This window comes from Podarcis gaigeae, assembly GCF_964106915.1.
Source record: "Podarcis gaigeae genome assembly, chromosome: 4".
Lineage (NCBI taxonomy): Eukaryota > Metazoa > Chordata > Lepidosauria > Squamata > Lacertidae > Podarcis > Podarcis gaigeae.
The window spans coordinates 75,393,480-75,415,629 of record NC_139677.1 but is presented as its reverse complement, the minus strand read 5'-3'; the positions used below and the strand labels follow the sequence as shown (position 1 = coordinate 75,415,629).

The following is a 22,150-nucleotide window of genomic DNA, read 5'->3' as shown; positions in this document are numbered from 1 at the left end:
TTTGTGTTTTTGTGATTTGGTATATTTAAAATGAGGAAGCTTTATAGAGAGTTTGTAAATGTATCTCAGTGGAAAACCTGCTGTGCTGCGTAAAATTGTGTTTCATTTCATTAGAATGATGGTTTCAGTCAGAGATTTAGTAGCTACGTTGGTTCTATAAAGATAAGAAATGTAGAATGACCGGTAGTTCAAAAGCCTACTTGTACTCCTTTCAAACAGGAGACTCAGGAGATAATATATTTGAGGCGGTTCCCGCCTCAACTACCTTCCCCTTGGTAGTGTTTGCAGAAATGAGGGGGTGTTTTTTTAATAAAAGGATGTTTCATTGGCCTGGTTTTCATCAATAGAATCCACCTTTTCAGTTCATATGCAAATACCTTGGCTTCATGGCAATCGATTTCTCCCCAGCCAGGAGCACAGCTGCTTCTCATGAATACAAGAGGTTTACTCTGAAGAACTGTCACTGTGGGTTTCTTTATTCACTTGTGTGGAACAAATGCCAAAAGAATGCTGTATTTTAGGGGGAACTTTTGGATCTCACCATGCTGTTTATTACAGTCATCACATTAAACAAAGCCAAGCATGGCAAGGTCTACTGTACATAATAAAGCGGATTTTGTTCATTTAAACAGTGGGGAATTTCTTTCAGAATGGAGGCATTGCAAATACTAGGTTTGGGCTGAATAAGAAAATCCATACCCTGAAAAGCTTTTCATCTTAGAAAAACATTAACATGAGCAACGGTAGAAACTGGGGGATGAGCGTGAGAGGAATTGTCAGCAAGAACATGTACTTAAATAGGGCAAGCTCTCACTACACAGCTTTGGTGAGTCAATTTTTAAATAAACCCCAAGATATAAATAAATGAATAAATTAGAGAAATATCACAAGTCTCCAGTGACCATCTGCCTTGTGTTACCATTCGGCATTTTACCAGATGCACAATGCTAACACTTGAATCTTAAGGAGAGGTACAGGAGGACAGGGTGGCTACCTTATGTATTAGTTGTGTCCTTCAAAAGATGGGAAAGCTATGGTGTAGCTCCATTCTCTCCAAGCAAGCATGAACTTTGGGATCATTGCAATAATTATTTTTGTTTGTTTGTAATTCTCAACACAGTTAAAAGACAATCCTGAAATTTTGTTAGCCCATCTTAAGGAAAAATTTCTAAAAGCAATTATTATAATTCATACCTGGTGAGACTGGTCACAATACTGCAGGCATGCCCTTTTGCCATCTCATCATTTCCTGACAGAAATGAACATGGCCAAATCCACCAAAAGAGTAGTTTATGGAGCTCCTAGAACTAATGGGGCAGGAGAAGAGGACTATAGGAAGAGGCATAAATTACTAAGGAGGAATCAGCTGTGAGTCCTACTCCCTAATTTGCATGCCTTTTCCACCTGGTCTGGGAGGGCAAGGCCCTGATTGACTCCAGCTGTCTCTTAGTGCAGACCTAGGTCATTAAGCCTGAGCTTCCACAGCTGCTGCCAGTGAACCACCACTGGCAGTAACAGCAGCAGATAGCTGTGTGAGTGTAATGAAAGGGTTCACCTGTATATTTGATGAAGTTTGGAAGCCTATCATATACACACACAAACACAGAGTAATTTTATATGGTTTCCCTTTGGTTCCAATAGGCCGCATTGCAAATTTGTATTGGCATCAGATGGTAAACATCAGCCGTGTAGTCTGCTGCAGGAATCAGTTTGTAACTTCCAATGTGCGGAAAATGGGTCCATCGTTTCCTGTATGCTTTCTGTGCTTCTTGTTTATCTGTCATGAATACATGAAAAGATCAAAAAATGGCCCAGGCAGAGAAGGAGCAAACTAGCAGATGAAGATGCAAGTCTCAAAGCATCATGTGTTTTGTCATTTAGAAGGGTGAGTGCTACCAGGACATTTCATGCACATCACAAGGTTTGCTCAGTATACCTACTGGGTGTTTTAGATGGCTAGAAAAATAAATATACCATTTTCACTGAAGGTGTAAATGACAGCTGTAGTAGGAGCATGCATGCCGCTTTTAAAAGAGCAGAGAGCAGCGAAAGTGATTGATTTTTAAAAAGCCTGTTGGGAAAGCTGTCCTGCCTTGACCATTTAGATATTTGGATATTTTTATACTGTACTTCAACCCAGCAGTCATAGGGTAAGTAGTAACAGGTCATGGGACAAACACCTGCAGAAGCAGTCTTCCATTGTTTTAGGAGTTAAAGTGATACTAGCTGCCAAGGGTGCCAACTTAAAATATGGTGGTGGTGGGGAGGAAACAGGGATGGTAGCCCTGCATATTGCATAAATCTATCACAAGACACAACATACGCACATCATCTGAATGGCAATGCCCATCAACTGTGGGGGACCCCAGCCCCCTCAAATACTTTGGGGGGGACCTCAGGACCTTGGAGTTGGCTCCTATGCTAGCTGTGTGGAATAACAACATAACCTGTGTGGAATAATAACATAACCTTCACACTGGTGCATTGCCTTAGCTTGACTAAAACCTTGTCAGCATTTCTGCTTTTCACATAATCCAGACAGAAAGATATTTCTGCCCTCAAGACAGGCATTCAGACCTCTTTCAGTCATAAGCTAGCGTTTCTTGACAAATGGTTTCTTCCATTCTATCCCACAGCTTCAGGGGTGATTACACATATATTTACCCCCAGTATTTTGCTCAGTAACATATAACAAAACAAAATATATAATACAAATAATTAAAACCAATTCACATAAAATGCTTTATAACTACCATATTTTTTGTTCCATAGGACGCACCTAGTTTTTTTTTTGGGGGGGGGAGGAAACAATTTTTTCCTTTATTTCCCCCCCAAAACCAGGTTGGGGAAACCAAACTAGGTCGGGGAACAGCGGAATGGCGGCGCTCCGCCTCCCCGCTGTCCCCCGAGCTTGTGGGGCTGGCCGATGTCTGCCCGAAGCGCGGGGCACTCTGCTTCAGCACACCCCGTGCTCCATGCAGCAGGCTGCTATCCACAGCCTAGGGAGCCCTGCGGGAACTCCTGCAGGGCTCCCAGGTTGCAGATGTCTGCCCGGTGCGTGGGGCGCTCTGCTTCAGGGCGCCCCGCATGCCGGGCGGCAGGCTGCTATCCGCAACCTAGGGAGCCCTGAGGGAACTCCCGTGGGCTCCCCAGGCTTGCTGATAGCTTCCTGAAGCCTGGAGAGCGAGAGGGGTCGGTGCGCACTGACCCCTCTCACTCTCCAAGCTTCAGCGAAAGCCTATACGTATTCGCCCCATAGGATGCACACAGATTTCCCCTTCAATTTTGGAGGGGGGAAAGTGTGTCCTATAGGGCGAAAAATACAGTACATAACTAATATAGTACCAGCAACATACTTAAAACTGACTTCACCAATCACAATTCTCCTAAGATGGTTTTAAGAGTAAAAAAAGGTGGTTTCTATTCTTGGTTCTGGCACAGATTTCCTGCATGACTTAAAACAACCCACAGAGTCACCTTCTATTTTCACTCCTCCATTTGTTTAGCTGAATATGATAACACGATTGAGAATTCCAGTTCTGTAAATCTCAGTTCTTCAGAATTCTGAGCCTGCATCCTGACTCTTGCAATTACCTGACTGCAGTATTTTAGGTGGAACAGTTTTCCAACAGGACAGAACCATTACAGTATCACATTAAGTAATCTGTGTTAGCAAGGTTCTTCTATTCCAGCTTTTGTTTGTCTTGTCCCATCAGAATGCACACAAAGTAGTACAGGTATTTCACAATTACTATTTTTTTATCGCTTCTAAAGGACCACATTGTACCAGTTGGAAATCCCAGTCTTTTCTTAAGGATGGAGATTTGCAGGACAGACATTAGCTGTCTTGGTAAAGCCCAGCTTTCGTTGCATTAAAAAGAAACCAAGCAGAATATTCAACATATTCTTCCTTTGTTTGGCACAAGAAAGTGTAGGGGTGTAACACTGCTCCTCAGCTTCAAGCAGCTTCTGTTAAGAATTAAACTGTCGGTTCAGATTTTGTTGTTAAATATATTAGAAATGCTCTGACATCTTTGACAGCTAAAGATCCTATTAAATCCTGGAGCATGTAAAATGCAGGCAATTAAAAACTTTGGCCATGCTGTTCACCTTGTACGTTGTCCTTGAGGGAGCAACCCTGAATAGAGAACAGCTTTCGCTTCCTGTCCCTTTTGTGCAATTCATATATGTGAATACAGATAAAGCTATAGCAAATAAAATTTTTAAAAAAACACTTCCCAAAGGCAAACAAACCATTAAGCTTATTTAGTACAGACTATGCTACAGTGGTAGCTTGGGTAGTATGTAATCATCTTTGGGGTATGTTTGTACATAACAACAAACCATGGTTTGAACAAGTCTAGCCTACCTCTGAACTCAGGCACTGCCTTGTCCCATCTGGTTTCCCTATATGGCCAGAAGGAGGAATTTGGAAGCTTTTGCTCAAGCAAGATTTCGTGTTTTCTCCAAACTCTCTGTGGTTAGTTTCAATCAAGTCAACTTCAAACTGTGGTTTATGAAGTTGGCTTGTTTAAATTAGCCATTCTTTCCTAGAGTTTAAGTAGACATATGAGAGAGGGACATAGGGATTAGATCCAACCTTTGCAATATTCCTGTCATTCCCCACTGAGTTGTGGGGGGAATGGAGGCCCTAAGGTTTAACCATTTAAGATAATTTAGACCATTCAGACCATTTAAGGGGTCTAAAACACATGGGGAACATTCATCAGTAAGAAGGGGTTCCCTGCTTCAGAAGTTCAGCTTTCAACACAAGGAGGGCAAAAGGAATGGTGAGGGCACCACATCTGTCACACTCATCCCCATAACCCTCCACTATATGTTTACTTGGATGAAGAATCCCTGACGAGGGCTGTCCTTAATCACAGCTCCCACCCATTGCAGATGAGTTAACGGATTGTGGTAAACTAAAAGCAGAAGCAAAATCCTCTGAACTCAGTTATACTGGAGAGGAGATAGAAAGAAGGAGTGTGCAACACCGGGAGAAGAATAAGTTAGTTCATGTAGAGCAGGCTTCCTCAACCTTGGCCCTCCAGATGTTTTTGGCCTACAACTCCCATGATCCCTAGCTAGCAGGACCAGTGGTCAGGGACGATGGGAATTGCAGTCTCAAAACATCTGGAGGACCAAGGTTGAGGAAGCCTGATGTAGAGCTAAACCATAGTTTAGTGTTACACCTTTAAACCTTTCTGTCTCTAGGCTAGAAAATAACACAAAAAAACAACTAAGAACAAAGAATTATTCCTATTTTAGGCTGGGTTTTTAATTCATTACTTAAAGACAACATATTTTAGATCTGCCATTCACCCTTCTCAACTATTGCGCCACCAAAACTGATTTAATATCGTCCCTGCATAGTCCCATGTGAACTACCAGCAAACTATCCCTTTTTGCTACTGTGACTGCCTAGTTTCCCCTATCATCAAATGGCTTTAGACTTCTGATGATGATAGTTTTAGGTCATACCTGCTCATATACATAATTTGTGTAAACTATTAATAACTCATCACATTATTCTCCTGCTCTTGACTCTCTAAATTGCCACAATGCTAATCAAAATTCTTGATGCATCCATTGGAGGAACAGTGCACATTTTTAAAGCTAGGACACTTAGTATAGTATTTGGAACACCTGTTCTTTTAAAGAAAATGTTCAGATGGGCTTGGAATCTGGGGTTTTTTGGGTGTGTGTGTGTGGTGTTTTGTTTTGTTTTGTTTGTAGTACAAAAGTATCACAAAGAAGCACAAACTCTGGTGCCATAAGGCAGAAGAAGAGGACAATGATCAAATATAGAATGACAGCAATATAGAACACATCCCTTGTTTACCAAGCACTGTCCTCCTCACTTAGATATGTTATTATTTAAAATATAAGCCCATGCCACCTGATTGTTCAATACAACTAGCAACACAGAGGGTGAAAACTGAGATTAATAAGAGTGTTTGCAAACAGTAGTAGAAACATGCCATTTGATACAGCTAGGAAAGTCACGTAGGCAAAACTTTATCAAATCTCCGAGGAAGTCTCCTTTTTTGCTTCAATTTTATTTTATTCAGAAATCACAATATTGTATCTCAAAGAAGCAATGCATTTGTGTTAGGTCTCAATGTGGCTTAGTGTTGCATTTAACTGTGAGAGGCTAAGGCTGAAATACCTGCTCAGCTGTGGTGGCAAGTCCTGGGTCCCTTCCTAAACCAGGACCCTACTTGTGCACCCATGTGGATTTGGATAAGTGTTCTTCTGATTGGAATGGGCACACAGCAGGTGGCTCATGAATAGCTACTCAGCGGTGCAGAAGTGTAATAAAACTCCACCCTTGGGAGCTCATTGGTGGCACAGTATGCTTTTTTTTGTCCACTCCTGAGCCTTAGAGGGCTGGTTCTGTGGCTTTGGTACTGTTGATGTTGACTTCTCTGCCCTGGTCTATGTTAACAAGCTGTTCTTGTTGTGGTAGATGGAGGGTAGCTGATAGCTGATGGGGCTGGGAAGGAATTTACCCCCCACCACAACTGGGCCCAACACTGTGAGATTTTTGCCTTCCTCACAGCAACATTTGCTTTGCGGTTATTGATGTACACTAACATTGATTAAAGAGCCTTGGGGTTCAAAGACTCAACCCCAGCTGAGGAGGTTGGGATGGACTCCACATGTCCAGGCTGCAAAAGCATGCACAGCCACACCCATAGTAGTTCATACTGGGTTGGGGAAGATCATTCAGCTCCCTTTAACATTATTCCATCAGTTGGGTTTCGATAGTGACATTGGCCAGCAAGCCAGTGACTGGATCCCTGCCTTGTGTCATACCAAAACACCACAAAACGCAGCCAATAAAGTTGAGTTCACTTCAAGCCTATTTGGGACATTTTCATTTTTATTCATTCCCACCTTGCTACATGTGGTTTGCATGGCTCCATATCTAATCCATTGTAATCAGGCAACTAAGAACCGTTCTCACATTATACAGTATGAGGGGGGTACGTTGAGGGGCTTGCATTCTGCATATTACCACTTTAGACTGCAAGTGGGAGTTATATTTTTGAATGCTCCTCCATGTAAAGAGCTCCTTGCATGTGGTAAACTAGCACACCAGGAAAGGGGCTACGCTGGTTTGCTACATGGAGAGTTGTCATTTTTACATTAAGGGGCATGCAGGAATATGACACCCACGTGGATACAGGCACACCCTAACTGCAGCCCAGAATTCACCTTCAACAGCATCTGGTACCCCAAAGTGTAAGGTAAGTTTTAAATGTTTGTCCATTATTGTTTCAGATATTGCAAATTTGTTTCAATTTCTAGCTTTCATTAAATTTCCCTTTCTGGCATGTAACCTAAAAGCAATAGCTGCTTCTTAGCTAATAATTATATTTCTAATCCATGGACTCAGCTAGGCTGGTACAGAAAAAAATATTTATATTTGTTGTATGTGTGATATAACATTGTGCCACCAGATGGCGACGTGCCGGTTTTCCCCCTACCTGTTTTCCCTGTTTAAATTTACGCTATTAAACTGAAACGCTTCTTTGATGGAGTCTAGATCCAGCCTAGATCTAACTGATTCTTAATTGCTCATAAGAACTTTTTGCCCAATCCATTTCATCATAATAAATGTACATTGGCTATTCATTTGTTACACTCACTCCATATGTACTTCTGCTACAATGACCTTCTGAGTACTGGATGTGTATTTGGTAACAGGAAAATGTTATGCCTTTCTTGGATAATAAACCATTACAATTATAATTGTCCACAGATGTTCTAGGCACTTATTAGGTTTTATGTATAACACCATTAATGATGCGTTCCATGCCCTTGCTGTTTTGAGAACTTCTAAATTTAAATTAAAAAGAAAAGAAAAAAATATCTAAATTTTGCTTTTAATTTTTAAAGTGGCAAAGAGCAGTGGAAAATTTCCCTCCCATAGTGCTGCATCTAATCTAGGGGTAGGCAACCTAAGCCCCATGGGCTGGATGTGGCCCAATCGCCTTCTCAATCCGGCCCACGGACGGTCCGGGAATCAGCCTGTTTTTACATGAGTAGAATGTGTCCTTTTATTTAAAATGCATCTCTGGGTTATTTGTGGGGCATAGGAATTTGTTCATTCCCCCCCCCAAAAAAAAAATACAGTCCGGCCCACCACATGGTCTGAGGGACGGTGGACCAGCCCATGACTGAAAAAGGTTGCTGACCCCTGATCTAATCAATCCTTTCTTCCCCCACCCACTTTATTTTTATGAGATTCTGGTGGCTGTGCATTCTCTGTGTCTCGTGTAAGGGTGCACATAGATTCATATTTTAAAATGAAAAGTGAATGGTATGATGGGTCTGAGCAAAACTATCCCCTCATCACATTACATGGGGATTGGATGTTATGTAATCAGCACCTTGGGTTAGAGCTTGATGGTTGTGTTACACACACACACACACACACACACATCCATAAAGGCCATATTGTGCTGGTATGAGGCTACATGTAGGGTGAAGTATCACATGCAATTTAATCATCGAAAGAATTTTTTCAGCAGGTCTTTGCTCTTTCATAAAGTGTTCTGAAATTTAAAAGCAAATTCTTCAATCAAATCATCCTGTTTCTACTACTGTTTGCAAACACTCATGAGAAGAGAAGACTCCCTGGAAAAGACCCTGATGTTGGGAAATATGGAGGGCACAAGGAGAAGGGGACGACAGAGGATGAGATGGTTGGATAGTGTTCTTGAAGCTACCAGCATGAGTTTGACCAAACTGCGGGAGGCAGTGGAAGACAGAAGTGACTGGCGTGCTCTGGTCCATGGGGTCACGAAGAGTTGGACAAGACTAAATGACTACAAATGAAATTATAGCCTAACATTCAGATAAGAAAAAACTGTCTTGAATTCACAAGTAAGGCTTATTGTTGTTATTATTATTATTAAGTGCTCCATAGGATGCTATCTTATACCAATATAGATTATCGGTCCATCTGGCTCATATTGTCTGTGAATAGTTATCCAGCATTTTAGGCAGGAATATTTCCTAGCTGTACCTGGAGATGCTGGGGATTGAACCTGGAACCTTTCACATGCAAACTACATGCTCTACCACACAGCACCATTAATATTAAATCTCTGGCCTCAACGGTTGTTAAGATTTTACAGATAGCATTTTTCTTGGTGAGGCCATCTCCCTTTAAAATACCATGGAAAATAATCTGAATCGTGCTTGGTAAGCATGCAGAACTGATTCAGAATTCATAAGAGTGCAGCATCTTCATTGGATTCACACCTGATCCCACCTCGGTATGATTTTAGTCTGTGGTCCCAAGCAGCCTGTGAAAACCAAACCTAATGTTCATTCAGTAGACTACTCCTCACTTTAACTATTCCCCCCACCTCCAAGAACACTTAATGTTTTGAATTTGCATTCTGCATGACATTCCACCTAATGGATTTTGAAATTGTCAACACATGGATAGCATGAATAAGACAAAGGCAACAGACATTCAGCTTCAGCTTCCAAGATATCTGAGAGGCACAGACTGGCAGGAAAAGCAAGCAGTATGTAAGAGAGGCTGATAAAGTTAGAGGAAAGGCAGAGAGGTGATGCTGTAGAACTGGAATATGAAGAGGAGGAGAAGAGGAGGTAGGGAGCAGCAGCTTATTCTATCAGCACCAAGGACAGAGACACCAAGCAGCTGGTCTTTGAGATCTTCAGAAAGCCATATGGGAAATGTATGGATATAAATCAGGTCCAAAGTGACGTACAGACTTGTTAGATCACTGTCCTACATCTCTGAGGCAAATATGGAATATTTTTTCTTGTATTCTTACATAGTTGCAATGTCTCGGGAAGGGCAAAGTTTGAGTCCCCTGGGGTATATGGCGGCAGAGCCACATGAATTTAACATGTTCTCTATATCCTTCCAGAGCTGAATCAGACAGACGAGGGTAAGTCATTGTTTTCCTCTTTTGCATTTTAGTTCTGTCTTGTAAGATTTCCTGCTTTTAACCTATGCTCTTTGCAAATCTTTTAAAACAACTAACAGCCTGAAAGAAAACCTATATGCCTAAGAAGAAGAATAAACCTGTCAAGGCTATAAACTACCTATGGTTCAAGTAGGGGGATTGTATTCTGTGCATTATCACCTGGTGGACAGGATAGTGAGAGCTTGTTGTTTTTAATGTTTTCTCTTTCATAATCGATTAAAGATTGTTAATTTTAAATGCTCTCCTCCCTCTATAAGACTTTTTAAAAAGGTGTGTGGAAAGGAGGTTGATGTTTGTCACTTGCTATAACTGGCAAAGTAGCTCTTGACAATCCTGAGATAATTTTGTTTTGTGCCCCTTCACTTCAATGCAGCAGTTAGAAAGGCTGTCAGCTTGAAAGTCCTGTATATATTAAAAGTGAGTTTTCAAAGAAGAAATCCCTGCCCCAACAAAGTCAGCCATATTGAAAGAATGGTGCTATTATCTTAAGGTCGATGCTGTAATTAAAATAATTTGAGGGATTTGAATATCTAGCATACTGGAATATTGAAATGAGCAAACGCAGACTTAAAGATGCATTTATATGTTTGCACACACATGTACATACATGCATGTACACATGTATATGAGCCCCCACACATTTTTCAATATGTATATATAATCTCACATGACCTAAAACACTGACATTTGAGAAAATTGTTTTGATTCTGGTATTTCCATCAGAGTTTTGCCCTTGAAATAGATGCACAAACTTCTGTAATTGAAAGGAAGTAAAAGAATGAAAGTCATAAAAATTGAGCTATAAAGGAGACTAGGTGAAGTAGATTGAGAATGACCTATTAAGGGAAAGGAGGGTGGAAATGAAAATAGGGGAGTTTCAGAAAAATACAGATATGATCCTAAATGATTGTGATTATAATGATGAAGGTTAGTAAGCTTTTAATTTGTACCCCTAAGTTGTACCACTAAGTTTTTAGTCCTGAAGCTTGCTCTCATTTGGCACAGTTATCCAATAAAAACACATTTGGAATCACTTTGGGTTCTATTGATTGTTTTTGGAACCAGCAAATGGAAATGATACCTGACAACTGGGAATATGATTACAGCCATTGTCACTCAGTAATTACTTTTGATGTCAAGGCTGGTTGCTATAAAGTGCATTGGGCACACGGTTGTTTCAATGAACAGAGCTCACAGCAGAATCTTACGTAGTGTGAATTGGGAATTTCATTTGAGGTTTGCACTGTAAGCAGAAACCAGAATAAGCCTTATGTGTTGTTTCAGACTACTATTTTGACAAGCCATTTCAGTCAAAGATCAGGCTACACATGCATATTTAAGCACAGTGAAAGGAAAATTGATTATTGCAATGCCAGGTGTTGACTTCCGTGTCTGAAAATACCCAACACAGTCCAACCACTAAACTGAGTTTTCATATCATGCCTAACAAAACATGGTCAGTGGAGACTGTTAATATATTCAGCTGTGTACACCAAGTGATGAGATTTCAATAGATATATAAGAATGTATGTGAATCAAATCTTAGAAATGTGGAAGTAAAAGCAATATAAAAAGTTATACAGTCCAGTCTCTTGTACTGTGCTGTGTCCTTCAAACTAAAGCCATTATAACAGATCAGGAGATATACAAAAGTGCAGCCTATAATAAGATTGCAGCAAGGAAGAAAACATTAGCAGCAAACTCAGATGACTTAAGATAGTTATGCAACCCCCAATCTCTGAGTGGTGAAATGCTTCAGGGGTCCTAGTGCATAAATTGGGTTTCCTTGGAATTAAGGGCATTTGAGACACTTGAGACATATGATGTTTCTATGACATACAGTTTATCTACACATATATTCAAGTGCAGCATGTGATACAAGGCTTACAGCATCAACACTCCAGCAGATCTTGCTCCCCCATTAAGTATTGAGTAGGGCACCAAAGTCATAGCTCTGAATTCTCTTAGAGAGTAAATTAGGCCCCTGTGTCTGTCCAGCTCGTTTCTTTTAATTCTCTTTCACACATACACACACACTAATGACAACACCTCTAGCCAGAGGTTGGCAAGGAATGGCATGCCACCTTTAGCTAATTGGTTTCTGTGATAACCCATTGCCCAGTTTTTATTACAAAGCAGATACTGAACAGGTTACTTACCTAAGGAAGTGATTTGACTATTTTAGTGATCTGCTTTTTTGCAAAAAATCCCATCATAAAATAACAGGCTCAGGCTCAACATTGAGCCTAACTCCAAACTTGTATGCAGTTAAGGAAGCAGTTATTTTTTTCTGAATGTGTTTGAAGTATCTCCAATCCAGCATTCATGATTAAAGAATATTAAATATTTTTTAGAAATGATCCCTGAAGGAATAAGCATGGACCAATGTACCAAATAGTATGGGAAACAGCCTTACTAGAAAAATTAACCAATAAACTGAAACTAACACAGGGACAAATAGGAGAAGACGCCTTCACCCCAGTATGGCTCCCCTTTATCACACACACAGCCCTGTTGAATGGTTTCTTTAAATGTAAAGGTTCATCATTGTTCCACCCGATGTGTATGTCTTTAAGGGGCCAGAGCAAGGGCCAGAGCTAGATAATGAGACCCAGCTTTACAGCTGTGAAACACAGCAGGTGCTGCTGAGTTGCATTGATTAAGGTGTGTCAGCTTTTGGGTGTCGTATATAAGGAGCAGCACCTAGCTCTCCCATTACCCTGGGGGTTGGGTTGGTGGTTGGGTCTGGTTTGTTGTTAATGTATTTAGTGTATAAGGAGTTTTTGTTTTTGTAATTAAAACCTTGTTTGAGTTATTTTTGAGTCCCTTTCTTTTTAATGCTTGGTCTCCCCAGCAAGCTCTCTGCAGTGCTACCATACTGCAAACAGCCAACAAGCCCAACAAGACAATGACAAAAATCCACCAACGGCATACAAATCAATATGGCCAAGCTGATCCAAAACACCCACCCACCCCACTCACACATGAAAACAAAGACCACCACAGCCAACCACAAATGAACAGCCACATCCTGGGCCAACCCCAACCTCTCTCACCACCAAAGGAACACAAGTGAACAGCAGGGAACCTGCACAAGCAACTCTGACACAAAACACCACATATATTAAGTAAAATAGAAACATCACCACCCGACCCCACCCCCACTCATCTTTCCCCCCTCCACCTCTTTCCCCCTATTCTTCCTAATGTCTCAACAAATGAAACCAATTTGTTTTTTGTTTTTTTAAAGTTACATGGGGGAAAAAATACGAGAGAGAGACATTACACATACCTTTGTAAATCAAGAAAATCTTTAATAAAAATACATTAAAAAAGAAAGAAATGATCCCTGAAATAAACTCCATAAACCTGCACAAATCAGCCCACATTTTTCTCTCTCTAAGGAAGGATTTTTCCCCAAACCACAAGCATTGCTACCATCACGCTGAGTTGCTTTATCTCTTTAACCTCCCCAAAGAAAAGTCCTGCCTTCCTTAAGCTTCATCAAGCAAAAGGCTTGGCTTTGAGGGATGCATTAGTCAAGCTCTTCTTCATTGTCCATATGGGCAATCCCTAGCCTAGACTATCTCAGCACCCTGTCCTTAAGCCTTCTGCCCAGGGGACATCATATAAAAATAAGCTGTATTTTTATTTATTTATAAATAAATATTTATATACCATTGTATCATAAAAATATATCACAGCAGGTTACAGCAGTATAAAAACATAAAACCAAACAATAAAATCACAAAATGTTAAAAGCAAGTTAAAAACAAAAAGAAATTAAAAGCAAGCATCAGTAGAACATTATGGGGGGTGTACTCTTAACTGCCTGCATAACCCTGGCAGTATAGAAAAGTTTTCAGCAGGTGTTTAAAAGTTGGCACAGAAGATGCCCACTGAATTTCCATTGGAAGGGTGTTCCACAGGACCGGGCCTATGACACTAAAGGTTTGATTTCTTATTGTTGTCAAACGTGCCTCACCAGCTGGGACAAAGGATTCTAGTTCAATTATATTCTATGTTGCCAAGAGGAAATATATCAAATTACCTCTAATTATCCCCAGAACAGGGACTAGACAGGCACAAGCAGGTTATGCTTCCTTCACACTCTGAAGTCCATGTGTATCATTCATGCCCTGGAGGGATAAATTGTGAGAAAGGGATTCATTGGCTTGTATCTTGAGATTGCCCAGAAAAAGGCCAAATAGCATTGCCACAGTAGTCTTACTCATACAGTAAAAGCAGAGGCTCAACTTGCTATATCTGAAAAGTATCTGCTTGATAGTGGGTTGACAGTAACATCTTTGCCTGGTGCCTAAAAGGTGATAATGATGGTGCCAGTGAGAGCACTCCACAGTCAGGGAGTCACCACTGTGAAGGCCCAACACAAAGAAAGGTATCAGAGGATAGACTCTGGGGCCAGGTAGGTTTGTGCAGAGAGAGGCAGTCCATAAGATACTTGTGCCCTGAGGCAACTAAGGCTATACAAGTCAAAATCAGGAATTTGACTTGAGCCCAGAAATGACTTGGCAGCCAATGCAGTCAGGCCAAGATTAATATTATATGAGCAGACCTTCTACTTCCCATCTACACTCTGGCCACCAAATTCTGCACCAGCTGCAGTTACCAGACTGCTTTTAAAGGCAGACCCACTTATAATGCATTGCAGTAATCTAATGGAGTTGCAGCTGAATTACATACACACTCAGAAAGTCAGGATTTTGCAATGGCTATGGGTTCTACTGGGACACATGTATTCTGTATTGGGCTCTGTATGGATCCAACTCATGTCCCACATTGTCATGCTAGACATGCCCCAAGGCTTCCATGTACATCACTGATATCATCACTGGTGCAGTAAAGACCAGATACCCTTCTGGAGTACCACAAAAAGTAACAAGAATGGCCAAATCTGCACGTTGCATGCTGCACAGTGCAGGTAGGTCCCTGGACTAGTGTTATATAGCCTGATATAACAAGAGACTCAATGTAATGACCCAAATTCAGCCGATGCTCATCATAAAAGTTCTATGGAATTCTGATGCAAAGTTCCAGAGAGGCAGTCTATTTTGTGGAATTGTCTTGAGACGGAGTCACTAAGAATAGCATCAGTACCTCTGGAAAAGTCATATCAAAGTTAAATGGAGCATAATAGGTTTCAGAGAACCATCAGAGGTTGATTGGGAATGAGAGACTTTGAACACCCTGCAGTGTACCTCCTGCTGTATTCCACTTTGGACTAGGATTGTATCAGGCAAGTTCAATGGTGCAGGAACTGTGCCTCTTTCTCTACTTGGAAACTACTCAGCACTGTGTAGGAATGCTAATAATCAAGTAGATTTTTGTCAGAACTTTAAATTTAAATTCCCTCAAGAAAAAGCAGCAAGTAGTCGATTTTAATTGTAGTTCAGTCCGGAACTAAGTTTGACTTTATGGGACCCAGCCCAGTAAAGGAGACTGGTTTCTCAGCAAATCATTGTTGGGAATGAACAGCTAATGAGGAACCTGTGACAGTTTTTGCTAAAGCAAAGGTGATAACATCACCCATATCAGTCTTAATTCCCCCAGATTAATTTTTCAATGTGAATTCCACATGGTTCTTTCAAGAAGGTCAGGTTCCTCACATTATACCACTGCATGGTATTGAAAGGTAGTTGTATGAAAAATACTACAGTTGCCCAGGGCACTGATCTCCAGTAGGCACTGAGCAACTTGCTGGACTTCCTAAGCAAATATTCCATGGCCAGTTATAACATTGCCAGCAACTGTTTGCTCCAGGCCTCAGAGTTTGTAGAAAGGAGCAAAAATGGTTCATCTACTGTGTGCTTTCACCTTCCCCAATTTCTCACATGATCACTTGGGTATGATGGTGATTGTGCTTCTTTGTGGCTGGTATGTGAAAAGTACATCTGGGGTGGTAAGACACACTGAAAATACAATCTGCACAGGAATGTTGTGTTGAATGTGGCCACCCTTTTTCCATTTCCTTTGTATTGTGTGGGTGTTAGAGAAAGGAAGAGTAGGAACTCAAAAAGTAAAATACTTTGGAACCTAGTGAGTACAGAACCATAACTTTCATCTACAGCACCCCAATGCTTTTCCTGGCACTATTAAACAAACTATCATTTGTATTTCACTGGCATTGAGCAATCTTACAAATGAATGACTGTTGTAGGGTTTCACTCATACTCAGTGGCATAATTTGGCCAGTGATATGAAAATATAAACAGATTCTCTGTTCTTGGTGCACCACACCAATGTTCATCCAGTGTCTTTCTTTTTCAGATCTTCCATCCCATGATGACACCCTTCAGCAGAATCACTAGCAATCCCAGTTCTACAGTATCAGCCCCATACTGGCAGGATAACTCCACAGAACCTGGATCACCACAGTCTCATGCCTACTACGCCCTCTGGTACTGCATCTTGATCTTGGCCATCGTTTTTGGGAATGTCCTAGTCTGCCTGGCAGTGTTGAGGGAACGTAGCCTGCAAACTACCACCAACTACCTTGTGGTGAGCCTGGCAGTAGCAGACCTGCTTGTGGCCACTTTGGTGATGCCATGGGTAGTATACCTAGAGGTCAGTATACTTTAGGCTGCCAGTCCTATGGCTTTTCTTTTCTTTTTTAGTATTTGTGCATGATTAATATACTCTCAAATTTTGTCATCCATTTAGAACTATACAAAACAGTAAACATCCACAGCTATGGCCTATATCAGGGGTCAGCAAACTCTTTCAGCAGGGGGCCGGTCCACTGTCCCTCAGACCTTGTGGGAGGCCGGACTATTTTTGGGGAGGGATGGGATATGAACAAATTCCTATGCACCACAAATAACCCAGAGATGCATTTTAAATAAAAGCACACATTCCACTCATGTATAAAAACACTGATTCCCGGACCATCCGCGGGCCGAATTTAGAAGGCGACTGGGCCGGCACCGGCCCCCAAGCCTTAGTTTGCCTACCCATGGTCTATATTGCTTCTTCTTCCACCCTTAAATTGTGCAATTATTGTATTATTCTGCAGGTTATCACATGGGCCCAAACTGATCCAACAAAGAGGGCTCTGGGACCTAACTTAATGATACACTGAACTGGTAAATTACCAGAAAAGGTGGACATTCAGTTATGGATAGGTCACTGTTTCAACCTAAGTATCTTACGTATTTTACAAAAACCGCATGAGGAACCTCTTTGTTGCACACATGTGATGGACTCTGAGTGTTCTCTGCTTCTTCTAGTTTTATAACTAAATCATAAAAGAAAAATGTAACCCAGGTCTTGCTGAAAAAGTAAATAACGGAGGAGTATCAATTGTTAGCTTAGTGCTGCTAAGCACAAATATCCATGTGCATTTTCATGTCTATGCATTGTTGGTGTAAGGTAAAGGTAAAGGTACCCCTGCCCATACGGGCCAGTCATGTCCGACTCTAGGGTTGTGCGCCCATCTCACTTAAGAGGCCGGGGGCCAGCGCTGTCCGAAGACACAGCCAGGTCACGTGGCCAGCGTGACGAAGCTGCTCTGGCGAGCCAGCACCAGCACAGCACACGGAAACGCTGTTTACCTTCCCGCTATAAAGCGGTACCTATTTATCTACTTGCACTTAGGGGTGCTTTTGAACTGCTAGGTGGGCAGGAGCTGGGACCGAAGGACAGGAGCTCACCCCGCCGCGGGTATTCGAACCGCCGACCATATGATCGGCAAGTCCTAGGCACTGAGGTTTTACCCACAGCGCCACCCACGTCCCTATTGTTGGTGTAGAAACATATAATTTTTTTTAACAGAGTTGAGTTTACAAACTTTTAACTGTTTATTAATGAACACTTTCTTTAAATAGATACCAATAGTCCCATCCCATCCACAGATCTGGAATTATATATTTTGTTGTTGTACTGCTTCTTGCTAGCTGATTTTAAGATGGGTTTTTAATTAATTTTAGAAGCTAAGGTGACATACATACATAACACACATGTGCCACACGTACTACAGAGCTGTTGCCCTCCTACAGTGCAGACTTTTCTGCACTTGGAAAAACAGTTCCTCTTACAAATATATGCCTCAACGCATCACTTGCATTTATGGGGCTGGTGTGACAGAATTATGCTTTGGATGGCAAAGGCAAGAATACCCAGCTGGAATACTGATGTTCCTTCTTGAAAGGTGTATTTGACATCACTTGTCCACATGCCCTTGATGAAAATGTCTGCAGCTAATTGCCAATAGCTTTTCTTCAGACCATGAATTTTCCAGCCCATTAAGTAGCACATTCTGCCCTAGAATCCAAGAGAATAGCACCCATGCATTAATGTATGTGGCTGACAACAGATGGAGATGGAGAGTATTTGTCCAGAGAACTCAGGGTCGTAAGAACAGTGAACCACACCGTTTTGCCATGTTATCCAAACCTGCAATACTCACGTAATAAATCTGATTTGTTTTAAGAATAATCCTAATTAGTCCATGTTAAGTAGGGGTGAATAAGGGTTAAGGATCTCGGATGACAACCATGCTTGGCTGCACCTACAAAAAGGAAGTATTTCATATAGCAATCCGTAGAACGCTTCTGGGGGCAGTCAAGGTGTCAAATGGTCTGCCAGTTCTCCCAGATGAGATAATAATATCGCTGTGGGATTCATCACTTAAAAAATAAAATAAAAACCTATTATGGCTGTAAGAATAACCTTTCTGTAATTTATCTCATGGAATAAATGCCACTCTTTCAAATATGGCATATATAACAAATCTCGTGTTTCAAAGCTAAAAGAAAACTCATTAAGCCAATCTTCCTATCAATTAAGTGTTCAAGGGTCCCAGCTAATTCTATGTATCTGGTAGTTCTGCTGTGAATGACTCAAACCTAGTTAAAGGTAAAGGTAAAGGGACCCCTGACCATTAGGTCCAGTCGCAGATGACTCTGAGGTTGTGGCGCTCATCTCACTTTATTGGCAAAGGGAGCTGACGTACAGCTTCCGGGTCATGTGGCCAGCATGACTAAGCCACTTCTGGCGAACCAGAGCAGCGCACAGAAACACCATTTACCTTCCCACCAGAGTGGTACCTATTTATCTACTTGCGCTTTGACCTGCTTTCGATCTGCTAGGTTGGCAGGAGCAGGGACCGAACAACAGGAGCTCACCCTGTCACGGGGATTCAATCTGCTGACCTTCTGATCGGCAAGTCCTAGGCTCTGTGGTTTAACCCACAGTGCCACCCGCGTCCCTATAAAACCTGGTTACTGGTATGCATTTTCCTAAATGTGGTATAGGCTAAAAATGAAAAAGGGCTGACATACATTTGAATTAAGCTAACTGTTTTTTTAAAATATGTTACTTTGTTGAGCTACTAAGACCTAATCGCAGGCCTTCCTTGCTTTCAACACTATGGATGCCACGCAGCAATCCACTTTGGATTCTTCACCAACATGTGCCTTTCCCACAGATTTTATCCTTAGTACACCTAATGAGGTTGGTTTCTTATGCAGCCTGAGGAAATATCTATATGACCAACATATCCCAGGATATCCCAACTGGGTGAAACCATAGTACTAAAATCAGTGCTCAGGAATGTCCCTGCAAATAGTTATGTTTCAACCAACCAGCACAACACCATTTCCATAGGTGCCTACCATACCTCTAGGCAATACATCTCTGACAATGCAGAGCTGAAAACAAATGGAGGCAAACAAATTAAGTGGATTTCCACTTACTACTACTGCATCTATCATCTGGCAATATCACTCTTCACTCAGTAACAGATCAAGCATTTCTCTTTTCAGTGATGCACTGACTAATTGCTTTCTGAAGAGATTTAGGTAGAGTGCTCAGTCCATTAAAAGTATCTGTTTTAGGAAGATATAGCTGAATGCCTTGGGATACAATCCTAAACACACTTTCACGGAAGTAAATTCCATTAAAATAATTATATATAATGAAGGCAAAAATAGCTGAAATAATGAATCTGATTTTCAGCTGTCAGTAATTGTATTGGCTTCAGTGGAATTGCTGAAACCTGCATTGATGTAAATAAGAATGGATTTCTGCTCATTCTTTTAAAATCTGGTGGGTTCTTCCTTTATGCTTGCATTCTTCATTTGTTTATTCATTGCACTGTATCACACAGTTCCTTCAAGGAACTCATAATGGCTCTACCCTCTTCTTTTCACCACAACTCTGTGAAGTTTGTTAGACAAGAGAGATAGTGACTGGCCTATAGCTATTCGACAAACTTCATGGTTGAAAGGGATTTAAACCTGGGTCCCTCACCTTTAGTCTCACCCTAACCACTATGTTGTTGTTGTTGTTTAGTCGTTTAGTCGTGTCCGACTCTTCATAATCCCATGGACCAGAGCACGCCAGGCACTCCTGTCTTCCACTGCCTCCCGCAGTTTGGTCAAACTCATGCTGGTAGCTTCAAGAACACTGTCCAACCATCTCATCCTCTGTCTTCCCCTTCTCTATCTTTCCCAGCATCAGGGCCTTTTCCAGGAAGTCTTCTCTTCTCATGAGGTGGCCAAAGTATTGGAGCCTCAGCTTCAGGATCTGTCCTTCCAGTGAGCACTCAGGGCTGATTTCCTTAAGAATGGATGCGTTTGATCTTATTGCAGTCCATGGGACTCTCAAGAGTCTCCTCCAGTACCATAATTAAAAAGCATCAATTCTTCGGCAATCTGCCTTCTTTATGGCCCAGCTCTCACTTCCATACATCACTACTGGGAAAACCATAGCTTTCACTATACGGCCTTTGTTGGCAATGTTGCATTCACTGTAATCTGAACAGGCAACCCTCAGACAGAGATGCCTGTATCTACCAGTTACCTGGAAATGCAAGTGGGCAGAATGCTATCACACGTAGGTCCCGCTTGAAGGTCTGCTGTAGGCATTTGCTTGGCAGGATGGTGGGGTCAATGGGCCTTTGATCTGATCTAGCAGGGCTCTTCTCGTGTTCTTAGGCCATTCAGGGAAAATAGATGGACCCTGCTCCTCAGTGTTTCCGATGACAGGGGACTAATTCTCAGGAACACCTATATTTCTGTTCAACACACTAGTTCTACCTATGTCACAAGCAATAGACAGCACAATCCTATAAATGTCTACTCGAAGTAAGTTTCATTGAGTTCAGTGGAGCTGGTTGGTAGGCATCCATCTGTCTCAGGAGACAATGGAGGAATGTGCCTTTTTTTTTTTTTTAGTGGAGGAATCAAAACTGTTAAGAGAGTTGCAGTGCTTGCTGTGGCTGTAGAGACCAATATGGGAGAGACATCCTTTCCTGTAGCTGGGACAGATGAAGGTGCCCAGTTGCACCATAGTGTTTCTTCTCTCTACTGTCATCCCAGTGGTCATTCCTCCTCTATTGCGGACACTACTGTAGATACTCAGTGGAGCTTACTCCCAGGTTAATGGGTATAAGATTGCAGCCTAAATAGATTACGCATTAGCTGTGCATTTTGAAGGTGTGTATCTTTTTGTGGCAACAAAATTAGATTATTTGCAAAAATTAAAGTTAGATTATTTACATTTAAGCTTTTCGGATAATCCCACCTTGCACACAAATTGGCTGAATTTAAAATACAGCTCTTGCATGACAGATTCTAACGTGGTGCTTTTGAATAAGTGTTCCGAAAGACCAACTTATGCAGTAGATTCAAAATGTTTTATTAGAAATTGGTTTTTTTTAAAAGTTTGGTTTTAATTGCTTTTGATGACATTTTTTCTTCATTTTAACATGTTTCATTTATTATTCGACTGAATGTTATACATTTAATGTCCTAGAAGTAGAGGTGTGCACACAAGAGACTAAATTGTAGTATTTCCCTATCAAATGATGTTTGGATGCAAAAAAAGAGAGAGAGAGAGTCTGGACTCTTGTTGTATATATATCAAAACAGGAAATTTCAGACCTTTTATGTGCATCTGCAACAAATCTCTCTCTGCCTAATAACAGCCTTGTGCCTCTCTGTTGGAAAGCGTGTATGAAACAGAACAATAATGAATAATGATGAGTAAATCAAACCTAGGGCTATAGAATTATGAAGGGCAGCTGAACAGATGCTGCCTGTTTCAGCCACTCATTAGCATTTAGTGTTTTTATTACTATTGAAAAATCAGTAACAGGCAAAGTGATCTCTCATTTTGGCACTTCCACAGACCTTAAAGCAAGCACAACT

General features: G+C 41.3%; 1 protein-coding gene and 1 long non-coding RNA gene across 3 annotated transcripts in view; one reads left to right on the top strand and one right to left on the bottom strand.

Moving 5' to 3' along the window:
* Positions 1–1,194: 1,194 nt before the first annotated feature.
* The window catches only part of LOC310843973, a 27,335-nt gene continuing 6,379 nt past the window's right edge, over positions 1,195–22,150 (bottom strand). The window contains exons 2-4 of the long non-coding RNA XR_014563840.1: positions 14,032–14,119; positions 10,666–10,734; positions 1,195–1,307 (exon numbers count right to left, since the gene is read on the bottom strand). This is a non-coding gene — a long non-coding RNA (uncharacterized lncRNA). The remainder of the gene's footprint in view (positions 1,308–10,665; positions 10,735–14,031; positions 14,120–22,150) is intronic.
* The window catches only part of DRD3 (dopamine receptor D3), a 24,774-nt gene continuing 12,119 nt past the window's right edge, over positions 9,496–22,150 (top strand). The window contains exons 1-3 of one of the 2 annotated variants that reach the window (XM_083737034.1): positions 9,900–9,941; positions 10,354–10,433; positions 16,269–16,565. In XM_083737034.1, the coding sequence (XP_083593160.1) occupies positions 16,281–16,565 (285 nt within the window). In that variant the 5' untranslated portion in view covers positions 9,900–9,941; positions 10,354–10,433; positions 16,269–16,280. Of the gene's footprint in view, positions 9,942–10,353; positions 10,434–16,268; positions 16,566–22,150 lie in introns of both variants that reach the window. The other variant, XM_083737033.1, reaches the window with a different exon arrangement.